At 43.0% G+C, this 25,604-nt stretch overlaps 1 protein-coding gene across 3 annotated transcripts in view; it reads left to right on the top strand.

The window, feature by feature from the left end:
• Positions 1 to 25,604, top strand: part of LOC147728393 (ureidoglycolate lyase-like) — a 481,711-nt gene that overhangs the window by 443,997 nt on the left and 12,110 nt on the right. For all 3 annotated transcript variants that reach the window (XM_086962176.1, XM_086962177.1, XM_086962175.1), the window contains 2 exons: positions 6,358 to 6,430; positions 23,234 to 23,301. In XM_086962176.1, the coding sequence (XP_086818302.1) occupies positions 6,358 to 6,430; positions 23,234 to 23,301 (141 nt within the window). The remainder of the gene's footprint in view (positions 1 to 6,357; positions 6,431 to 23,233; positions 23,302 to 25,604) is intronic.

The following is a 25,604-nucleotide window of genomic DNA, read 5'->3' as shown; positions in this document are numbered from 1 at the left end:
AACTGAAGTCTCTTTAGTAAGAAATCACAATCCTTCATCCAGTTCCAACAGGTCATTTCCCAAAAAAGACAATGAGAAGAAAGTAGTTGAGAATAAAACTATTGCTGAAAATAAATTCTCCTACAGGAAAAATGTTTACTGTTACAGGTGCGGTAGCTCTAACCATGTTGGAAATTATAGAGGATGTCCAGCTTGGGATAGAGTATGTGTAAAATGTAAAAGAAAAGGACATTTTTCTAACGTCTGTCGTTCTTCCCAAAGAGTCAATTACATCTCCCAAGAAGAAGAAGAAGTCTTACAAAGCTTTAACTGCATTCTATCTGTTGATGACTCAGAAGAAAAAGAATTTCCTTCTTTCACTATTCTAGTTGATAACCAGCCTATCCTTTTAATGATGGACTCTTGTTCATGGTATTCCATCATTGGTTTGAATCTATTTAAAAGTCTCTGGGGGGATAGGAAATTATTAACCTCAGACATATCTCCTGGGGGTTATACTGGTAAGAGAATAAATATTGAAGGTTTCTTCTGGGCTGATTTTCAAGTTGCTGATCGCTTTGCTAAAGGGAAAGTTTATGTCGCCACCAAGGGTGTTGCAATTTTTAGTTGGCCACATCAACGCCTTCTCGGCATTAAACTTGATCCCAATGCAAATCCTCCAGTCTACTTGGGAGAACCCTATGTTTTAAGTATCTGCGATGCTGAAGATAATTCTTTGTTTGTAGAGAATACAAAAAAATGTTTTCCTGATGTTTTTAAAGACACTTTAGGTAAGTTTGTTGGTTTTCAGCATAAAATTATGCTTAATGACAATGCCATGCCTGTTAGACACAGGGTCAGGAATGTTCCACTGGCCTATCGGGAGAAGTTAAAAGACATTTTGAGTGATCTTGTATCCAAACAAATTATTGAACCCATAGAATCCTCCCCTTGGGTTTCCCCCATTGTTTTATCACTCAAAAGTTCTGGCGAGCTTCGTCTATGTGTGGATCTCCGCAGCCTGAATAAGGAGATCTGGGTAGACAAGCATCCCCTTCCCAATATTCACGAGTTAATTTCCTCTCTCACTGGTGCTACGGTCTTCTCAACCATCGATTTAGCTAGCGCCTATCATCAGGTGGAGTTACACCAAGATTCGAAGAAACTCACAGCCTTTGTCACTCCGGAAGGCATGTTCCAGTATTTACGCATGCCTTTCGGTCTCGCAAGTGCTGCTTCTGTGTTCCAACGCCTGATGAAAGAGGTTCTTCTTAATTGTAAAGGGGCTATTGCGTTCCAAGACGATATTTTAATCTTTGGTGTTGATGTCGAGGAACATGATCATAATTTGCATTGTGTATTATCCAATGTGCAGAAGAAAGGTCTCACTCTAAAGTTCAACAAATGCAAATTCCGACAATCTAAAGTTGAATATCTAGGGCATGAGATCTCCTGTGATGGCATAAAACCCAAACTAAATCATGTTAAAAGTATCACTGATGCTCCTACCCCCCTTTCGAAGGAACAACTATTATCCTTCTTAGGCCTTACCGAATTCTATGGAAAATTTGTGAAAGACTATTCTACCATTGTACATCCATTACGCTCTTTGTTAAAGAAACAAGCCAAGTTTGTTTGGGGTACAGAACAGCAAACCTCCTTTGATTTGTTGAAAAGCAAAATTGTTAATGCCCCTTTCCTCAAACCCTTCTCTGTTCAGAAAGATTGCATTGTATGCGTAGATGCCAGCAATGTTGGACTTGGTGCTGTTTTGATGCAAAGAGATCGTTTTGGTGAATATGTTGTTTCCTATGCTTCTAGGACCCTGAGAGATGCCGAGTTTAATTACTCTACAATAGAAAAGGAACTCCTTGCTTGCACTTGGGCTACTCAGCATTTTCGACAATTTATTTGGGGTACTAAATTCACGTTGAGGACTGACCACAAACCCCTTGTTAATATGTTGTCGGCTGGGGGTGGCAGGACTCTCACCGCACGTTTGGCCCGTCTTGCTGCTAAACTGCAGGAGTACCAGTGTGAAGTTGTCTATGTTCCAGGACGACTTAATGTACACGCAGACTGCATGTCACGTCTTCCTGTCAATGAGATTTCCAATACGGTTACTTCTGACGAATGCGATGTTGCTTTTTCCCTTTCTGATGTTAACCTAATTTGTGGTAAAGGTTCAGATAATCTCATCACCGAAAGTGTTTGGTCAGATGCCATGCGTAACGATGAGGTTCTCACCAAAGTTAAGTCCTTTTTGTGTGCTGGTTGGCCTGAAGAGCGGAAGTTGTGTGGAGATTTAGCTTCCTTCTTCAAAGTAAAAGACGAATTGTCAGTAATCAATGACATGGTGTACAGAGATGACAAAATTGTCCCGCCTTTTGACGTCCGTGAATCCATTTGTAGGTTGGCCCATGAAGGTCACATGGGCATGTCCACCACTAAAAGAAGAATCCGAGAGTACTATTGGTGGCCCAGTTTAGACGCTATGGTCGATAGGTGGGTAAGGAATTGTTCTCCATGTTCTTTAAGCGACAAGTCTGTAAAACCCATTTCCTCTGGGCTTTCCCCCATTGAATTCGTTTCCGGGCCTTGGAGGAAGTTAGGTATTGATATCATCGGCCCTTTTAATTACCAGTCGGGTAAGGACATGTTCGCTGTAGTACTTGTGGATTACTTCTCCAAGTGGCCCGAACTCAAAATTGTTGATAAAGTTAATTCCGAAGTTGTTGTTGAATTTCTGAACGAGGTTTTCAGTAGAGAAGGTCTACCCGAAGAGATTATCTCTGACAATGGACCGCAGTTTGTCAGTGAAGTTTTCTCTGCTTTTCTTGAAACTTGTGGTATCCTCCACAAGAGAGTTTCCAATTATTCTCCCCAATCTAATGGCCAGGTAGAACGCTTTAACAGAGTTATTAAGGAGTCTTGCCAGTTGGCTCTACGGAGTGGTTTAAAGTGGAAGAAAGCTCTACAAGCTACTCTGTTTACCTATCGCATGTCCCCCAACTCTGTCACTGGTTTGTCACCTTTTGAAATGTTGCGTTGCAGGAAACCCGGTACCAAAATTTTCCCTTGGTGGTTGAAGTCTAAGGATTCTGGATATTTAGAATTGGACATGACTAGAATTAGAGACCGCGTTGGTAAATACCAAGAAAAAATGGTTAGGAACTTTTCCCCCAAATTTGTCTCGCCCAAAATCTCTGTTGGCGATTTAGTCAGAGTAAAGTTTGGTGGTATCATCCCCAAAGGCGTCTCCAGGTGGTCTTCCCCTGTCAAGGTTACGGAAGTTTTCAGCAAAGCCGTCAGGGTTGACGGCGGTAAGATTTGGAATTTTAGGCGTGTCTCAGTTTGCAAGTCGAATAATTTTAATGCGAAGTTTGTCCAGTCTGACCCCAATCCATCTGGATCTGACTCCTATTCGTCTGGATCTGGTTTTCAGGGTTCCCATGAAGCTTTTGACAATCTGCATTTTTCCCAAGTTCCCCTAATTTGTCCTAACAATGTTCCTTTTCAGACTGCTTCGTCCGACACCCATGTTGATGTCTCCCAAAATACTCATGATACTATTTCTCTGAATACCTCTAATGTTGCCTCTCCGAATCCTAGTTCTCAGGCATGCTCTGCTCAACCTGTTAATCTACGTTGTAGTTCCCGTGTAAAGCATGTTCCTGTTAAGCTCAAGGACTACGTTTGCTCCTAAATTTCTGCTTTTTATGTTTTTTTTTTTTTTTCTTTTTTTTTTTATTCTCTTTTTGTTTCTGGGTTTATTGTTTTTTTTTATTTTTCGGGGGGAGGTGTGTAGTATTCCTATTTGATGTCATTTCTAGAATCTTTGATGTCACTTAGAATGCTACTGTGGCTTGAGCTCATTCTGCTGTGAGCTGCTCCTGTGTTAACTGCCTGTTCATTCTTGTGGATGTCAAGTTGTCATTTCTACATTAAAAGCTGTAACTCAGAACCTGCGTTTGGATTGAATTACTACACATGACCTGGACAGGTCGGGTGAATAATTCATGCTCTCCGGGAACCTCATATACCTCGCCGTGTTAGGGTGCGCAGGCCTGCTTCTGTGAGCTGTTTCTTGTTTGCTGTCGCCATGGCGCCCGGGAGTGTGTGGCATGCAGTAGCCCCGGTGTCAGGTGTGTGAGGAGTGAGTTCCCACCCGTAACGTAAATATGATTAATGGTGAAACATCCCACCCAGACTTCCATTGGCAAACACCTCCGTAGCACTTCGTCACCTCATCATCAGTTCCGATGCACAAGTGGTTTTATGTGAAGCTGTGGGGTGTATGTATCGGTAGTCTGTGCCACGCGAGGGAAAAGTAACAGCATTTCAGCTGTAGCAATTCACCAATTAACCCCGTTAGCTCTTGCAATGACAAAAAAGCATGGGCACGTCGTGCCACATCGATTCCCCTCCCTTCCCCCTCCAATCCTCTGATACCGCCGAACCAACGCCTCCCCACTCCCTCCTCTCCACCCCCCCCCCCCCCCCCGCCCTCCCCCCTTACCGACCCGGACTTCGAAAACTGGGCAGCACTAAATGACCCTCCTAACTGTTGATGTAGATTTCCACACACTCCTTCACAATGAGGCGTCTGTAAACAAGGAAGGAAAGGCAGCACGGACTAGACTGCAGTGCAGGATCTCTATGCACGCAAATTTCGCGGCACTTCCGGACATCTCTGCTTCTATCCCCCTCATTGGTAGAACGTCAGTGATGACGCTCCTACGTGTCCCAAAATTCTCCAATCATAGATCCCCATTTAAAATGGGTGAAGACATACGACAGTGAAAGACAAAGGAATGTAAGATTTTATGGTGGAGTCCGCGCCCCCCCTGAGACGGTGTCGCGCCCCCCTGGGGGGGCGCGCCCCACAGTTTGAAGAACTCTGCTCTAGAGAGAATAGTCGACCTAAAAGTACTTGAATTCTCAGGGGCAGATTTACAATAACTGGTGTATCTCTGCATATTAGCAGAGATGCGCCAGTTATTTTGCGTCACGGAAAAATAGCCTGGCGCCACCATGGATGTGCCGCATTTACAATGCGGTGCACCGTGGCGCAAGCATGGAAAGATGCGTGACGCATCTTCTGACGTAAAGGTAGCACATTGCTTGAGTCGTGTTGCCAGAAGTACGCAACTCCAGCAATGGTTAGGAATGCCTATTCCTAACATGCTGTGTCACTCCTTATGCCTGCTTCAAGCAGGCGTAAGGTTTTGACGCAATGGCGTCGTAATAGTGACTCAGTAAAATCTTGTGGATTTAATTGCGTCACTTTATGAGGGTTTCCTATGTTGGAACGCCCACCCTGCATACAATTATATCTGACGCAGATATAATGTAGCGCAGGGCTTTACAACGTGACGCATCTCACTAGATGCATCACGTTGTAAATATGTCGTATAGTGGCGCATTGTTTACGATGCGTCTGCGTCACAGAAGTGACCCAATTGTGTTGTAAAGATGTCGCAAGGGGCTTGTAAATCTGCCCCTCAAGTTGTAAAAACTAGGACTGGATGAACTGCTCAACTCTGACTTGACCCATGTCAGGTCCATGCCTATTTCAGCTTTGTGGCTGTGGTATTTTATTTTATCTTAAAAAATGTACAAAAAATAGAGAATAGAGCCACCCAGGACCTGATACACAAACTGCACTTTGTAGTACTGCAGTAGTACTACAAAATGTACTACAAAGTGCTATTCACAAACTGCACTTTGCAGTAATTTACACTTCTGTAGTAACTTACACAAATAAAAAAAATAATGTAACTTACCTGCTTGTTGCGTCCTAGCGGCTCGTCCTGGTCGTGTCTCTCCTCCTTCCGCCGGCAGGAACAGGAAGTTGCCTGGAAGCACCCAGGCTCCCCTGGGCCAATCCCACACTGTAATGCATCATTGTGATTGGTCTGAGCGCCATGGCTCAATGCTCAGATGGGTAATGGGGGCCTGGGCATGTTCTCCACCCAGGCAGTAATATAGCTTGGGTGGAGAAGAGGGAAAGTGACCATGACTGTTATGGTCGGGCCAGAGAGGCCGGCAAAACAGTCATTGCTCATTTGGGAGTGGCGGCAAACCACTCCTCAGCTGCTGTGTCAGACCCACTTCGCAAAGCAGCCTCGCAAAAATAAGAAAATCCAATGATAATAACAGAGTTATTATCATTTTCTTTTTTTCTTATAATGCTGGAAAAAAACAGTGGGCCGATGCTCCTTCGCCTTAGTGGAAGAGCCACCACTGGTTACCAGGCTTGCAAAGGTTAAATATCCGTCCATAGCTATTACCACTCTTTCCTATCACAATTGTAGTTCCATTTTCTCTTTACTGTTATATTGTTTAGACCTAATGTTACATTTGTTATCTTCCTAGGGAGGTGTTACACTCTTTGGCCTAAAATATAACATTGCAGTTGGCATTCTCTTCATAGATGCTTGGTTTAGAGGTAAGGTCGTTTCCTTCATCAATTATTCTGACTAACTTATCATCCAAGGTTGCTGTTTTTCTTGGGGAGTTTCCTCATTTATTTACTACAGATATCTCATATTGCTGTTGACAAATTATCAAAATAACAAACAATACTAAAATTAAAAACTGGAGTCCAGTACTACATGGCTCATTGTTGTAGGAATCTCATTGCCATGGTCATTCGTGCGTATTCTTTTCAAGTTCCAAGACATGACATGGGTCACGATGATATGTTATGTATTTATGCACTCTTATATTGTTTTCAAATAGTTTTTCTAAAATGATGCTGTGCCCTTTCTCACCCATGTGTTTGTCGTCTGCTTCTCACCTTTATCTATAAAGTTATACACATGGATGGGCTCCTGTAACAGATAGGAGTATTCTTATTGGAGCCTGCCAACTGCACACAAATTGATCCAGCATAAAGATCGTAATAGGAACACTACCTCAAAGCCTCATGTAAAGAAGAGAATTGTGGTATTAATAAAATTACCTCATGGTAGACAGTATTACATTAATTATTGTATTCTGTAGGTAAATTTAAAGCAACCGGTAAATGATTACAAGTCTTGCTTCTCCATCATAGGATCTTTGTTGATGTTTGTGAACATAAATATCTCCGCCTTCCTGAAGGATCCCCGGAAAACCTGTGACTTCACTAGAAAAATCTTAGATAAAAACTTTCAAAAAGTCACTAACCCTGTGCCTATGATGCTTACAGGCTTTTTCCTTAACTTGGGCTATGTTTTAAAATACAAACAATTCCTGCAAAAATTAAAGCACAAACTCAAGAATACCTTTTTCAAATTCCCTAGGTTTAAAAACACCGAAAGGGGACAGAGCTTCAAGATGGAGATAGTTGTTTGATATGAGGCTCTAACTCGACAACGTGGGGTGACTTGAGTGCTCCCTCGATAAACCCTGACCCCATGAGACAACAGGGTGCCAGGTGCAAGGGTTGACGTCCCGCTGGAATAGTAGTGGAGAGAAAATATCCAACTTTATCAGGAGATGTGGCACTACAAGATGGCAACCAACTGAGACTAGAGGTAGACAAGCCCCATCTGCCTGTTGTTGGGGCCCCACATCACTCCTTTAGCAGGCACTTGCCCCAGCAAGCCACCCCTTTGGACGGCATGACAATACAGGGAAGAGCTGAACCGCCCAGTGAACTGTGGAGTTTTGTGAGGCCCATAGGTAGCTGCGAGGCCTCCATCATATATGTATACATTATGGTTAGTGCGCTTGAACGTATGTTTTTCTAAGTGAATTAATAGTCTGAATTGTGGTACTTCAATTTAATTTAATACCTGTTCTCAGCTTTAGTCTTTAACCCTTTGTGTAATTTTTCCCTGCTAGCAAACAGGTAACTGTTCTCTGTAGGGGTCCCCTTCTTCCCAATCCAGACACTAGTACTATGATACCTCCCTTGAGTGTGGGGCGATCTTGACTCTCTCAGTCCTCGGAAGTCGTCCTCCTTGGGAGCTCCTGCACCTGGTATCAATGGCAATTTGGTGCCTCTTGAGAGGCTACTGGCTTACCCGTAGAAGCCCCCCCCCCTCCATATGCTCCAACTATTCCCTACTGGGCCTCCCTGGGGGATCTGGGTCTTTCTCTGGGCATAACCTCTGAGCCCGGCACCAGGTTTGGCTTTTGGACCTTAGTCATCTTTTTACCAATGGCGAGCTCCTCTCCGTTGAGGAACTGGTGTAATAATATGACCGTCATCAGAGACAGCTTCTGGTGTTTGGCCTACTCTGCCACCTCTTCAGATAATGCTGGTAATAAATACCTCCAACCCGTTCACTAATGCCCTCATTGATAGCCTGCACACTCTTGGAGATGGAAGGAGATTGGTAACCTGACTTACTAAGGCCTTGATCGTACAGATTTTGCAACAACTGGGAGGCAGACGTAGGTAGGGCAATCCACGACATTAGACGGTCTGTTGTATTCCCTGGACTGAGGCTGTCCTCTGCGTTGGCACCCGACTTTCTGGACCACATCTAATACCCCACGTACCCTCCCCAGCGGTTCGACAATACCTCCTCCTGTTTTATTTGTCATTCCCCTCACCAAGATGCCACTACTCCATTACTGCCATGCTGTGCTCCAAGAGATGATGACATAGTGTATGTCCCTTTCTCTCGTTACTCTTTTAATTTGCTAGGCATTCCCCTTTGCTGACAAGGTGATCCTGCAGCCTACTTATTCTTCTACTGTACTACTCTATATTGCTGACATATGATAGGTTTGTTTGAAAAAAAGAAAGAATAAGTAAAAACTTTTTTTTTTAAGTGTGAGGCTACATGAGGCATGATGGATGAAGTGAGAAGATGCTAGTGAGGCCTGCCCGAGTGAGGCACGCAGCCTGATTCCATAATCTATCAAGGGGAATGCAGGTATGATAAGTGTTCACATTGCCGAGACTTGAGCACACCCACAACCTGACCAGCCTTGTGCTGTGAAGTGGCCATGATTACTGCACAACTGGAGCCTGGGCACTATGCACCTGAAACCCACTGGGGTAATCAGGCACCTTTACATGCCCAGGGAGTGCTCAGACGAAGGGATCCTGGAGGTTCTCTGAATGGTTGGCCCTCTCAGTTGCGGTAATATTCACCTACCATTATACAGCTGTACTGCAGAACGGCTTGAACTAAAAAGAGCAAAAATGGCTGTCGGGCCCACACCTACAAAATGCAGGTCTCCAACTCGACATGGCAGCTGGTAAATCCAAGCAAGACTGCAGCACGAAAGATTTGCTCCAGCATAGTGCTTGAAATTAGCATACACCTCCCAGAGCCATACTAAGCAGAGTGATGCCACGTATAGTCAAGATGAAATAGTCACAAAAACATTAATGGCGCTATCCTTCCAAGAAATTAAAGCGGAAATAGGAACAGTCCGAGGTGACCTGAAACAAGACCTGAAGGCGGTGCGGAAGGACATGGATGAATTGGGAAAATTGGTCAACGCACTCGAAAGTGTCAAGGCGAAGGAAACTTAGATCTGGAGGAATAGAGATTTCACCTGCCTACCCTGAAGGACCTTATGATTGTTTTACAAAGAAAATAGCGAAACTTAGAGAACCAATCTCAGCAGTGTAAGCTATGCACCAAATGCGAGGGAAGCAACAGATGTGGAGACCGGCATCAAGGGGCTGTTCGACGCGCTACTTGAAAGGTCAGATGGCGACTCCATTTGAACTGACCACCCACAGAGCAGTGTTGGGGGTGGCCTGGACCCCAAATCTACCAAGATCTCTCCAGAGGAATCACCCTGCAAAAAAGGAAGACTTCAAGATTGTATTAGACTTCCTCAAGGGCAAAGGGAGTTTAGCTCAATGGGGCCACCCATTCTTTATCTTGTTTGAATGGGGAGGATGACCCAAGTAACAAAATCCCCATCATCAGAGGTATGTGCAGTTCTGGATCTGACACTTCCCACTGCCAGGAAATGACTGATGGACGGACCCTCCTCAGCCAAGGAGCCCTCCATGGTGGAAGATCCCGCTATGGTGCTCCCTTTGAGCCCTAAGAAAAGGACAACCTCTTTGAAAAGCGTTGGGAGGCATTCAAACTTTTTCAGAGTCCAGCTATCGGATACTTCCCAAGGCAGATGAGTCAAAATCCATTGACTACCCTTGAGGGGCAAGTGAAAGTAACCAACCAAGACCAGGACTTTCCCATTTTTGGTTTATCTTCATGGGGGGTGACCGTCTGACATAAGTGTACCTCATATTTCTATTTACCTTGAATATAATTTAACATGAGGCACTGATAATGCATCAAAGGTGGCTGTAGCCTATATTTTGGCCTATAATATTTACCCTCTTGCGCTCCATTCTGGGCTGCTACATGTTGTTGGCAGTTGGGTGGGGAGGCCCTTTGAAGCCTTATATTGTTTATATTGCGGGGTTTCTCACAATGGTGGGTAGATGCACCCACTCACATGACCTTTGCAACCACTTATGGGACCTTCCCCACAGGATATTTGTCGTATGCAGTTGCATCTCAACTGCTTTTCCATCACTCTAGCTTGCACTGATGGTATTCTTGATGATTACAACTTAATATGCAAAATGCTTAAATAACCAAACAATACAATGTAGTATTCTCAATGAGCTTAGTCCTGATCACAAATGTGGGCTAACTTCAAGAAACCCATCTGCAGGAATGTGACTAAACTCATCTAAGATCCAAAACATTCCTTCATCAGTACTTCTCTTACTGAAGAAGAAAACTGCAGGATTTGGTAATGTGGTACAAGGCTGCTGCGTCTTTAAGGTTCAAGGCTGTCTGAAAGTTAAAAAAGCCAAATGCATAGCAGTGAAAAGAACCCATTATGGAAAACCCCCTTAGAGTTGCCTCAATATAGTCCCCTAATTCAGGGCAGCAGCAATTTTTCCTTAAGACACTGCACACACACTAACAGGGTGGCGCTGGTGTGTTCGGGAGGGCGGGGCGTGCGCGCACACATAATATATAAAAAACCTTTTTTTACATTTATTTGATTATCATTTCTTAATTACAGCATACAGTGTACACACAACAAGCTCAGTTTCCAAGACTGTCAATGATAGAGACATGTAAAAGAAACCTACAGCAACTATGACATTTCCCCCCACTGCTCCCGTTAATTGTCCAGGACATTGTCAGATCGTAGCTTGGCATAAATAAAGCGTATTAATCATGCAGCAGATCAGAACATTGCCACTTCCATACCTGTATGTGCGATTTTGTGGGCAAAAGTCCGGACCATGGGCTAAGCCACTTCCAATCACCTGTCTGTGTGGGGGGGTGGAGCATTAGTGGTGTTGTCAGCTGTCCCTGGGTATGTGAGTAGGTATGTTCGCACTGGGTCCCAAATGTTCTTCGTCCTAGAGGTGACGGCTAGTAGTTTTGCATAGATTAACGTCTGTTCCTGCCACGGTAGGAGGTATTTAAACCAATCTTTAAATGTAGGGGCACGTCTCTGCCCCACTGGCACGCTACCCGTCTTTTGGCTAGTGATAGCCCCAATGCGATGAGTCTACAGCAGGTCGGGGGTATATCTGCTGTGTAACCTAAAAGCACCACCAGTGGAGATTGTACGACCGTTGTGACAGCTATTCGCTCCAGTGTCCCCAATACATCTCCCTAGAACATTCGTATAACCGCGCACTCCCAAGCTAGGTGTAGGAATCCCGCCTGTTCCTGCCCACACCGCTCACAAGCATCGCTGTCCCGCAGTTTAAATTTAAAAAGTTTTGCTGGGGTGTGGTAGAGCCGCTGGAGGTACTTATAGTGAATAATTTGTAGCCGGCTATTTGCTGATATCTTGCCTGTTTGCTCACAACAGTAGTTCCATTTTTTGTCATCTAGAGGTTCTACCAGCTCCTGTTCCCACTGCTATATATAAAAAAAATTACTCGAGACGAACACAACGTCCTTTGGTGTGGACGTCTTCTTCCTTCCACAGCAGTCCGACAACCAGGAAACTCCCTTGCCCAATCATGGCGCTGCTCACATGCTGTATGTGAGCAGCGCCCTGATTCGAGGGACCGGCCTCACTCAGCGCTCCACAGCGCTCTGTAGGCCTGCACTTACTCTCAAACCAGGTGTCTTAAGACAGCTGGGTTGAGAGGTTTAAAGTGCGCATGTGTGGCTGGTCATTGCAAGACGGCCGGCTAAAAAGACATGCACACTTTAAACAAGTGTTAAAGGCAGCACACCCGCCTCCTTGCTGCTGTCACTCATCAGCGACCCTGCCCCTGTCCTGACACTGTGTTCGGGACAGGGGATGAAAAATAAAATGGTAATGAATTACCATTTTATTTTTAATCCGTGGGGCTTTGGGGGTAATGTAAGTGGGGGCAACGTTCCTCCGCTCCAACGAAGGATCCCCGTTTGCAGTCACAGATAGGATGAGTGTCCCATTGTAGTGAGGAGTGACAAAAATATGGTCATGAATGGTAGAGTTGACTGGTCACAAAATAAGTTTGGTGGTCGACAGTACTCCTGTGACACAGAAAGCACATTTTGAGGAACTGGGTCTAGTTGATGGAGGGAACTACAGACACCCACCGAGTATGGTTTTTTCCCACTGCTCAGGGCTCATTATAGCTATGCAAGAATTAATCATATTTTCTTGCACTAGAGACTACTCTATTTTATCTAGGTAATGAAGCAAAAGGCAGCATTGCTATCAGTCCACAGTTCCATATCTTGTGTTAAGAAGGAGATTTTTGGTGCTCTAAGGAGGAGCTGCTAAAATACCCAGTAGTCATAAACAGTGACACTAAAACTATCAAACACTATATTGTGTAAAACATCTAAGGGGAGGTTAGCATAAGTACACTGAGATTTATTGAAAGCTGTTTTTAGAAGCTCCTTCATTGCAGAAGCTGCTCGCCCTGATTCTGTTAAGGACTGAGACCAAAAAGGCTAAGCAGGCACCCTAGGGAGCTCAGTTAAAAAAAAATGTAGAAATCTAATAAACATGAAAAAGAAGATTAAGGTATTTGGAATGACAGGGCAAAGTATTTGCTGACAAAGCTGGATAATCAATTGTATTCCCTGGGTAACAAATCTAGCAAATTACTGGCTAACTTACTTAGGGCAAGGTAGGCAAAAAGTCATATGGTAGAAGTCAGGAATAAAAATGACATGCTGTGTACATCCGAAGCCAAGAAAATTGTCTGCTTCCATGACTTCCATGTCTGCTTCCATCTCCTCTCTGCCCTCCGTCCTCACCTCCCTCTCCATCCCACATTCCCTCACGGCGGCTTCTCCTCCAATTCCCATTGCGGATCAAACGGCCCCCAAAAGTACTAACGCTACCCTAATCACTCCAAACTAAAAAACAACGCCAACTGGTCTGACTTCAAACCTTTGACTGAAAAGGAAGTCTACAATTAATCAGGAATCTAAAGCCTACGGGCCATACCAATGACCCCCTCCCACCCACGATGGTGAAAACCCTCAATCACATCATCGCCGGACTCCAATCATCAACACATCACTCACCACAGGATGTGTTCCGATCTCTCTCCAACGTGGACAAATCACACCCACTCCCAAAAATCCCAGGGCTGACCCTAACGATCTCAACAACCTAAGACCTATCTCAAACCTCCCGTTCTTAGCCAAGACGTTGGAGAAATGTGTCCTACATCAACTTAATCATCATATACGAAAATTCAGCTTTCAGGACACCTTCCAATCTGGGTTCAGAAAACGCTGCAGTGCCGAAATGGCCATGCTCAATATATCTGATGACATTCACAGTTCCCTATGCGAGGAGGATGCTTGCCTACTTATCGTTCTTGACATATCGGCGCCGTTCGATCCTGTTAATCCCCCAGCCCTACTTAAATCTGTGAAACATCGCTTCGGGATCAATGGCATAGTCTTAAAATGGTTCACATCATACCTACAACACCGTTCACAACAAATCAAAATCAAGTCAGGTCTATCTAATCACACCCAGGTCAATCTCGGAGTGCCTCAGGGATCAATTCTATCCCCCTCCCTTTTCAATCTATTCATGGAATCCCTTATGGTCATCTTGAAGCAGGCAGAGACCAAATATCACCTATATGCTGATGGCACGCAACTTTACTACAAAATGAAATCACCCAGTGACATTCGACATCTCAACACCACATAGATCAAGTTACAATCCTGGTTTCACTCTAATCACCTGAAGCTAAACCCCATCAAAACAGAAGTAATTCTATTCTCCCCCAGAAGCAACCACCTACCAATCCATGAATGGCTGAACGACCTAAATGCCTTAAATTGCTCTCTCACTCTGTCCAACCCCACAAAGTCCCTTGGCTTCTTCCTGGACAACAACATGTCAATGAAAGAACACATAAAAATTTAGCAAAAGGAGCGCTGTACTCACTAAAAACATTAGGAATATCAAACCTTTCATTCCTGCCAATGATTTCAAGATTGTGTTGCAATCTTTGGTCCTAACTAGACAATGGAAATGCCAGACTCACGGGGACGCCAAAAACTCACCTCAGCCCCCTTAGGTCAGTTCTTAACTTGGCAGCCCCACTCATTTCAGACATCAAACGTTTTGAACACATCACTCCTGCCCTCAAGACCCTCAACTGGCTTCACACCGAAGGAAGATGTACTTACAAGACTGCCAGCATCATCCACAAAGCTCTGCACTCACACACTCCCAACTACCTAGAAAACAAACTGATGAAAGTGGGGTCTATGAAACAGAACGGAGGCAGCACCAAGGATGAAGTAGCCAGGACAATGTAGTATCAAAAATAAATTTTATTCTCATATAAAGGACAGCCAACGCGTTTCGCTCCCCAACCATGGGAGCTTCGTCAGGGCTGAAAGCAACACAGAAATACACCAATATTAATTACACATATAAACATAACATTTAAAAAACACAAGACAAGATTAAAAACTTCATTTGAAGTAGAACATTTCGTGAGACGAGATGGCAAGAGACAAAAGATAAATACAAATATTAAATCCTATATTTTCTGTAACACATCTTGCATTAAGGTCTAAGGTATATGAACACAGGATCGATGACACTTAATGGTCCATACAAGACATAAATAACCAGAACCAAGTGTGACAATTTATAAAGATACCCAGGTGAGGCAGACAGAGATAACCGTTAGATGGTACCCAGGAGAGGAAGAAAAGAGCAGCGGAGGAAGACCTGAACAGTTAAACAGAATAGAAATTACCAATAAGTGAGACCCCAGAAGAGCCAAAGCCCGAACCAATAATATACAATGAATGTTCTCACCGAGAGTTTAGATCAGAACTTGAATTGATGAGGAATAACGTCAATGGGATCGTTAGGCCAGTAAAGATGCTAAAAAGTGGTACAAGAGATAAATATGAGCAGGGGTCCTATGATAAAGTCCTAGTAAGTTGTAAGGGGCACTGTAACTTCTTACCCTATATCAAAAATCCGTTATCCGGATAGAATTATATCCACGTCAAGGTATTTATTATAACAGACACAAGTGATCCAAGAGAATAAAGTTCCACTGTATCAGAAAACAAAAGAAAATAGGGTGGATTATAATCAATTCCACATCAGGATTAGTACTCCAATGTTGGTTAGTGGTGAGCCATATAATATAGACTGGTAATATAATATGGACAGGTCTCCGAGCGAACGTATTCTCTATATGAACAAAAACGGGCGGCAGTTCACATTCCAGATTAGGTCAATATTATAAAATTACTCACAGGTATAGTATACGGGTTATGGCATCCAAAGAACAGTATGTGTGCAGACCATAATAAGCTGCCAAAACAATTGCTGAAATGGAAAGAGAGAAGGGATTTCTATACATATATACATATAATAATCTATATTGGTCACACCCCCACACAGTTGAATCAATAATCCAGAGAGGTAGGTCATTGGCTAATCATCAAGTCAACAGTACAGTCTTCGATGGGCACAGAACACACGTGTCATTCCAGTTGAACAGAAGTAAATACTGAATTGGGAGAACACCGTGTTAATAAAAGCCAGTTCACACATTGATGGACCTATGCTGTGAAAGCCAATTATAAGATAACAAGTTAATATAATGGCACTCAACAGTAAACTGTGCAAAGGAATATGGCCCGGGATGCATATGTAAATTCAACATGCATGTGCCATATCGACCGCAGTTCCCACGTACAGTCAAAGAATTTCCATTTCAGTATGTGCAAACCCAACCGGTTGCATTCCGCTCTTTAAACAAATGTGTATTCACGTCCCACTGTTGCAGTAAAGTGCATTTATAACACCGCGGGAAACAACTAAATTAAATAAAAACGGGTGCAGGGGTGGAAGCAGAAAACATTAGTACAACGCTGCAACCAATACCCATAGACGATGGGGGGGAAACACAAGGCAGGATGGTGGCGTTCAGGACCCAACCCTTCCCTACTTTTAGAAATATTTAACAACACGAGATAAGTGATAGAAACAAAACGAACGTGCATCGGCACTACACGCAAACGTTATGGGAAAGTTCGTGCTAATATCCCCTCCATACGAGTAAGCACGAATGTGGGCATAAAAGTCCAAAGGGTAGCGCAAACTTACCTCAAGAGCCTCCTAACAGTACAATGTCCCCATGACGGATTCGATCGGCTAAGTGCAGCACTGTTCCGGTCTGTTTTTAAAGAAACGCGCGTCAGTCACATGGTGTATCATCACACACACCTGTGGATATTCAGACAGCCCGGGTTTCCCTGGACTGCAGCAGGGGACGAGGACATAAAGAAGGGACTCAACAACGTCCCACTTTGGCGGCCATCTTGGAATGTACTACGAATGCAGAAAGTCCAAAAGGCCAGGACTGACGGCTCACATCCATGTGCCCAGATGTCACCAAGAGGATTAATGGCCAATTATATATATAAATGATTGAGTCTGTTTATGTGTATCTAAGTTCAATCGTTAATTTATGGAGTTCAAATTTCACCACGCTGCATTATGTATGTAAATCGAGGTATACATCCACATGTATACGCAATTCCAGGAAATGCCTCCCGAGTTTTGTGAAAGCAAAATGAGCAGGAAAAAAGGCGATTAGAGCAAGAGATATAAGTAAAAGTAGAGAAAAAGATAGAAATAGAGGGGAAACCAATTGCCAATCAGTATGACCAGTGTGCGCAAACACGGTACACATAATGTAAATAAAACATTCAAAAATTATAATCATCAATACAACGACTCATAATCGAGTCAAATCAAATTTCGCAAAGAGCATAAGTACAGGTTGTTACTCTAATACTTAGAATCTGATCATTACTGTTCTACCTGAGCTGGGATACACAGTGGGAAGCATTCGTTTCCCTTTTACCTCAACCAGGGTGATTAAAAGAGGGGCAAATATCAGGGTAAACACAGGGTACAGGGATTGCTCCCTCAGGGCAAAAAAGGCCAAAGAATTGATACTACAGGGATGGCCCAATGTTATATTATAAGAAGTAGTGCATCTCATTGTCCGAGTTGTGTCCCTGATTGATCGCTTTAAGACGACATATCCACTTAGCTTCCTCTCTCCTTAAGGTAAGCTCTCTATTCCCACCTCTTTTATTTGGCGGAATATGCTGGATTGCGTGGAACCAGAATGCATTATCATTGGCATGTTCTAAATTGTAATGCTCCATTATCGGATGCCTACTGTCTCTATTTATAATGGCCCTGCGATGCTCTTGGATTCTCAGTTTCAGTGGTCGTATACTGCTGCCTACATATATACGCCCGCAGGGACATCCTAGGACATAAATGGTGTGGGTGGTATTACAGTTACAGAGAATTGTGTCCAAGCTATGTAACCACTCCGCCTAATAACAAAAATTGGTTAGCCCCTAAGCCCCCAGGCTTCTTTGTATGTGGAACCTGCAATGTTTGTGAGATGGGCAAAAACAAGACCACCACCTTCTCATATAATAATGACCGCCAATTTAGGATTACCCATTTTTGTAACTGTAATACCACCCACACCATTTATGTCCTAGGATGTCCCTGCGGGCGTATATATGTAGGCAGCAGTATACGACCACTGAAACTGAGAATCCAAGAGCATCGCAGGGCCATTATAAATAGAGACAGTAGGCATCCGATAATGGAGCATTACAATTTAGAACATGCCAATGATAATGCATTCTGGTTCCACGCAATCCAGCATATTCCGCCAAATAAAAGAGGTGGGAATAGAGAGCTTACCTTAAGGAGAGAGGAAGCTAAGTGGATATGTCGTCTTAAAGCGATCAATCAGGGACACAACTCGGACAATGAGATGCACTACTTCTTATAATATAACATTGGGCCATCCCTGTAGTATCAATTCTTTGGCCTTTTTTGCCCTGAGGGAGCAATCCCTGTACCCTGTGTTTACCCTGATATTTGCCCCTCTTTTAATCACCCTGGTTGAGGTAAAAGGGAAACGAATGCTTCCCACTGTGTATCCCAGCTCAGGTAGAACAGTAATGATCAGATTCTAAGTATTAGAGTAACAACCTGTACTTATGCTCTTTGCGAAATTTGATTTGACTCGATTATGAGTCGTTGTATTGATGATTATAATTTTTGAATGTTTTATTTACATTATGTGTACCGTGTTTGCGCACACTGGTCATACTGATTGGCAATTGGTTTCCCCTCTATTTCTATCTTTTTCTCTACTTTTACTTATATCTCTTGCTCTAATCGCCTTTTTTCCTGCTCATTTTGCTTTCACAAAACTCGGGAGGCATTTCCTGGAATTGCGTATACATGTGGATGTATACCTCGATTTACATACATAATGCAGCGTGGTGAAATTTGAACTCCATAAATTAACGATTGAACTTAGATACACATAAACAGACTCAATCATTTATATATATAATTGGCCATTAATCCTCTTGGTGACATCTGGGCACATGGATGTGAGCCGTCAGTCCTGGCCTTTTGGACTTTCTGCATTCGTAGTACATTCCAAGATGGCCGCCAAAGTGGGACGTTGTTGAGTCCCTTCTTTATGTCCTCGTCCCCTGCTGCAGTCCAGGGAAACCCGGGCTGTCTGAATATCCACAGGTGTGTGTGATGATACACCATGTGACTGACGCGCGTTTCTTTAAAAACAGACCGGAACAGTGCTGCACTTAGCCGATCGAATCCGTCATGGGGACATTGTACTGTTAGGAGGCTCTTGAGGTAAGTTTGCGCTACCCTTTGGACTTTTATGCCCACATTCGTGCTTACTCGTATGGAGGGGATATTAGCACGAACTTTCCCATAACGTTTGCGTGTAGTGCCGATGCACGTTCGTTTTGTTTCTATCACTTATCTCGTGTTGTTAAATATTTCTAAAAGTAGGGAAGGGTTGGGTCCTGAACGCCACCATCCTGCCTTGTGTTTCCCCCCCATCGTCTATGGGTATTGGTTGCAGCGTTGTACTAATGTTTTCTGCTTCCACCCCTGCACCCGTTTTTATTTAATTTAGTTGTTTCCCGCGGTGTTATAAATGCACTTTACTGCAACAGTGGGACGTGAATACACATTTGTTTAAAGAGCGGAATGCAACCGGTTGGGTTTGCACATACTGAAATGGAAATTCTTTGACTGTACGTGGGAACTGCGGTCGATATGGCACATGCATGTTGAATTTACATATGCATCCCGGGCCATATTCCTTTGCACAGTTTACTGTTGAGTGCCATTATATTAACTTGTTATCTTATAATTGGCTTTCACAGCATAGGTCCATCAATGTGTGAACTGGCTTTTATTAACACGGTGTTCTCCCAATTCAGTATTTACTTCTGTTCAACTGGAATGACACGTGTGTTCTGTGCCCATCGAAGACTGTACTGTTGACTTGATGATTAGCCAATGACCTACCTCTCTGGATTATTGATTCAACTGTGTGGGGGTGTGACCAATATAGATTATTATATGTATATATGTATAGAAATCCCTTCTCTCTTTCCATTTCAGCAATTGTTTTGGCAGCTTATTATGGTCTGCACACATACTGTTCTTTGGATGCCATAACCCGTATACTATACCTGTGAGTAATTTTATAATATTGACCTAATCTGGAATGTGAACTGCCGCCCGTTTTTGTTCATATAGAGAATACGTTCGCTCGGAGACCTGTCCATATTATATTACCAGTCTATATTATATGGCTCACCACTAACCAACATTGGAGTACTAATCCTGATGTGGAATTGATTATAATCCACCCTATTTTCTTTTGTTTTCTGATACAGTGGAACTTTATTCTCTTGGATCACTTGTGTCTGTTATAATAAATACCTTGACGTGGATATAATTCTATCCGGATAACGGATTTTTGATATAGGGTAAGAAGTTACAGTGCCCCTTACAACTTACTAGGACTTTATCATAGGACCCCTGCTCATATTTATCTCTTGTACCACTTTTTAGCATCTTTACTGGCCTAACGATCCCATTGACGTTATTCCTCATCAATTCAAGTTCTGATCTAAACTCTCGGTGAGAACATTCATTGTATATTATTGGTTCGGGCTTTGGCTCTTCTGGGGTCTCACTTATTGGTAATTTCTATTCTGTTTAACTGTTCAGGTCTTCCTCCGCTGCTCTTTTCTTCCTCTCCTGGGTACCATCTAACGGTTATCTCTGTCTGCCTCACCTGGGTATCTTTATAAATTGTCACACTTGGTTCTGGTTATTTATGTCTTGTATGGACCATTAAGTGTCATCGATCCTGTGTTCATATACCTTAGACCTTAATGCAAGATGTGTTACAGAAAATATAGGATTTAATATTTGTATTTATCTTTTGTCTCTTGCCATCTCGTCTCACGAAATGTTCTACTTCAAATGAAGTTTTTAATCTTGTCTTGTGTTTTTTAAATGTTATGTTTATATGTGTAATTAATATTGGTGTATTTCTGTGTTGCTTTCAGCCCTGACGAAGCTCCCATGGTTGGGGAGCGAAACGCGTTGGCTGTCCTTTATATGAGAATAAAATTTATTTTTGATACTACATTGTCCTGGCTACTTCATCCTTGGTGCTGCCTCCGTTCTGTTTCATAAATCTCTGTCTGGATTTCCAGTAGGACCAAAACCGCAGCAGGTCCTGGAGGTTATCAGCACAACATTCAGCATAACAGCTCCAATTGGACATAAGAGGGACATTAGAAAATAGAGGTGCTTACTGCAAGATCCGCTGTGGAACTTTTCTTTGAAAGTGGGGTCTACCAGATCTTTGAGAAGCTCTAACGTATTTGTACACATACCCTCCATTCTAAAAAAAATCAGCAACCAAGTCTAGCTCTTTTTCCGGAAATGCTCCAAGCATATGGAACTCTCTACCTTGTGACCTGCGATGCAACCCCTCCTTCCTTAGCTTCAAAAGGAACCTGAAACGACTCATCCTCAACAAATGCTTTAACTCCTAGGCTATTGACTTTGGTTAACTTTTTTTTTTTTTGGTTAACTTTGATCGAACACAATCAGTGTGTCTGGGTGATTTCATTTCTCCCCCGCGAAACATTAAATATGGGGTTCCTCAGGGGGCTTCATTAAGCCCAACCCTGTTTAATGTATTTGTTTTCTCATTGGCAGCCATTGGAAGAAAGTGGGGTGTTGAAATGTGTTCTTATGCTGACGACACCCAGCTGATGGTCACCATTGATGAGAAAGATGATCCTAAAACTCGACTACTAAAAATGCCTGACTGAGCTGGCCAATTGGATGCAAGAGCACTGTCTGAGATTAAATGCAGACAAGTCAGAAATCCTCCTGTTTGGCAAAAATCCCCAGCTCTGGGACAACAGCTGGTGGCCAAGTAACCTGGGCTTGCCCCCAAATCCTACCATAAAAGCGAAAAACTTGGGTGTGGTATTGGACAGTGCTCTGTCCATGAAATCACATGTCTCCACTGTCTGTGGCAGAGGCTTTGCATTATTGAAAATGCTCAGACGAGTCTTCCCCTGGATTCCGACTGAGTGTAGGAAGACCCTGGTCCAGTCGCTGCTGATGAGCAGACTGGACTACGGCAACTCTCTGTTTGTTGGAATGGCAGACTATCTTTTCTCTAAACTGCAGATAGTGCAAAATGCCGCGGCAAAGGCTGTATGCAATAAGAAGAGATATGATTCGGCCAAAAGTTGCATGCGAGAACTACATTGGCTCCCAATGCGACAAAGAGCCAACTTCAAATTACTGTGTATCACACACAAGGTACTTTACAATACAGGCCCTACCATTCTACACAATAAAGTCAAATTCCATAGACCATCGAGGAACCTTCGATCCAGAACTTCAGGAAGAGCAAACACTACCCACGTGAAGACTGTCAGGATGGGAGAGCGGGCTTTCTCTCATCTAGCTGCAACCAAGTGGAATGAACTACCTCCCAATCTCAGACTGACAGAATGTCTCTTATCATTTAGGAAACAATTAAAGACACTACTCTTCCCTAAACCAGAATAATCAGTAATCAATGCGGTTACCGTACCCCTCAGCACCAAACCTCAGCGCCGTGTTATCCTACCTAGGATGATTGTTAGCGCTTTATAAATAAATTAAATACAAATACAAATACAAACTAGCATACGTACAGGTCTAGTCCCTTCGATCTTAGTCGGCGGCTTATCTGTTTATGCTGTCCTTTTGATCATCTAACATCTGCTTCTCTTGTTTTTGGTATTGCTTTTTTCATTGATGTTTACTATTTTGCTATTTTGAATTCTCGCCTCTTTTTGTGTTTGCGTGCCTGATTTCCTGTATTACTGTTCACATTTTTGTAAAGCGCACTGATACCTTCGGGTCTAGCTAGTGCTATATAATACATCTAAATAAATAAATAAAATTACTTCTACTCATCCCCATGAGTGCTTCAGCCCCAGATAAGACAGATTTGGCCTGCAAAATGCATCTGAAAACAATTATGGCGTTGCCTGATAATTAGTCGGTCCTGTAAACTCACTGTTACTTATGATTTCAATGCCTCTGCAATCACGTACTTCTGTAGGGCAGATCAATAAATACACTACAGACAAGTGTAACTTACTTGGAAGTACCAAGTTAACGTTCATAAATAATTTACTCTCCCATTATGATACAATAAGTTGCTGACGTCTGGATCAATGTTGCCTTTTACACATAGATGTGAATTTTTACAAGAAGATGTGTATTGCTTGTTGGAGCATTTATATCATAAACCTTGCATTTTCCTCTTGACTAACTTGCTGAAACATTTTGAAATAATATTCAGTCTTTTGTACTTCTATTTTTATTTCACAAGGAGAAGGCCATTTCTTCTATCGTGGGCAAGTTGAAGATTCTGCGACAGCAGAAATCTCTAGATCACAGGTATGAAATCTCTAGAACTCCTCCAGTGACATCATTCTCACATATAACAGCACTGCTGGGTCTTTCACCACCTGTGATAGATAAATTTCAGTGGTGTCGAGCCCACAGAAGTGCACTTGGAGATTAATTCTTGCTAGGGAACTAGAGAACTGGAGGCATCAGAATTCCAGACTTCTAGCTGCTGAAGGGAAACCTTGGGGCATATTATCAAGGACAGGCGATACATTATCACCGCTTTTATCGGCAGGAAACTGCCGATAAAGCGGTGATAATGGCCTTAATAATATGCTATATGAATTCCAATCGAAGCCCATGTTAGATGTGTTCACATTTAACATGGGCTTCGATTGGAATTCAAAGAGCATATTATCAAGGCCATTATCGCCGCTTTATCGGCAGTTTCCTGCCGATAAAAGCGGCGATAATGTATCGCCTGTGCTTGATAATATGCCCCCTTGTTCTCTGCGTTCAATTAAATGGGTCTATGTAGGCGTGCTTCTGCCATGTTCTTGGCCCTCCTTTATCCAAGACAATGAACTTTTGATAATGGTTGGATCACCTAGAAGATACATATAACATAACCGTATGGTCTCTGGTTGCATTTTAAAAGACAAGTACTCTACAAACCTATAAGCGGCCTCTGAAGTCTTTACAAAAGTTGCTTTATAGTAGAGAGAGAATACTTGGTGTTGCCAATGTGTATATGAATGAGTGGGTTAGAAAATGAGTTTGGTTTCTCTGCAGCTATTCTTCCCACTGACTGGGATAATTGTGCCTGTGCCTGCTTAAGGGGCAACAGGAACCCACTGCAGTTTGAATCAAGTCCACAAAATTGTTTAAAGGCTCTGAACGATCATCAGTAAGGCAGCCTTGAGAGCCTAAGCTGTGGCAGTGATGGATCACTGCAAAAGTGATTCCTGCTCAAGAGCCTCTGCCTGCTGCCACACCACTGACATTGTTGGATGTAGCTCTCACTAGACTAAACGAAACAGAGGGTCTATTCTCTTTAGTATTATAGTGTTTGAAGAGGTTGCATTGGCAGATGCTAGGTCAGATTGCATAAACTGTACAGGTTCCTGGAAATTTTTCACTGTATCCAGGCAATTCTTTTTATAACGATAGTTTAATAAGTTGCACAGAAAAACAGTGTGATAAAATTACATTCCAAGATGATGTTCATATCATACAGAGCTTACATATCAGTCCTGTCTAGTATCATAGTCTAGAAATCAGCTGTCACCCAAATCCCTGGGCCCAGTACATCTACCACCCACACACCCAAATGAACATGAATAGATCATCCCACACCCTCTCCATCCCTTTCTGCTTCCCTTCTTTCTCTCACACATGTCAACTATACAAAAAGATACCCCAAATCTTTGCTAATTTTTGTAGATCATCATTGAGTTTATATATTATTTGTTCAAATAGTATTTGTACATGTCTTCCAACCACCGCTTATCAGATGGGGGCTTTCTGGGTCCTCCAGAGTCATAAGATCCCTGATTTGGCCATTGCTAGTTTCGTCGATAACCATCGTTTCACATGTGATGTCAAAGTGGCCAGTACCGAGAAATCGTGGAGGACTGCCAGTTGGGCCAGAAAAGCCAGGGGTTCTCCCAGTTCTGTCTTGAGGGTGGCCCATATTTGCTGCCAACATGCAGAAACCTTATTGCCTTTCCATAAAATATGTACAATGTCCCCTCCCTGACTTCCATACTGCCAGTAGGGTGTCTCTGGACTTAAGTTTGCCCTGTGAAAATTAACCCATGTCTAGTGCCATCTATGGAGAATTTTAAAGTGACTGTATTTCAATCTCAGTTCCCTCCACCCTTTACCGTTGTCAGTCATGAAGTTCTCCCAGTCTTCTTCATCAAATGTGTGTTCTAGCCCACCACCTTCTGAAACCCCCTCATTGTTTCTGAGAAGTAGGCGTAGTCATGAGAAGGGAGTGCATTCCTGATATGGTGCTGCCAAACTTTTTTCATAAATTAATTTATACAGGCATAGGAGAAGTTGCAAGGTCATATGGTGCCCCCGAAGTGTTGCTGGTAAGGCACTTTCAGTTTGGTTTATCTTCACACCCATGTAGACAGGTGACCAAAGTCTTCCTGTAAGTCTCTCTGCAATTTAACAGTCATATTATTACATCAGGGACCAGTGCACCAACCATCGGAAAGCCAATAGGTCTGGCCTTAGCAGTGGATGTTATAAAAAATAAGGAAAAAAGGAAAATATCACATAGCCGTAGCAGCCACATGTTTCTGCTGCTAAAACTAGCCAACATTTCTAGAACAAACTGT

Source organism: Lissotriton vulgaris, chromosome 3_1 (assembly GCF_964263255.1).
Source record: "Lissotriton vulgaris chromosome 3_1, aLisVul1.2, whole genome shotgun sequence".
Taxonomy (NCBI): domain Eukaryota; kingdom Metazoa; phylum Chordata; class Amphibia; order Caudata; family Salamandridae; genus Lissotriton; species Lissotriton vulgaris.
Note: the sequence above shows the minus strand (reverse complement) of the source record. Positions and strands in the feature narration are given on the sequence as shown.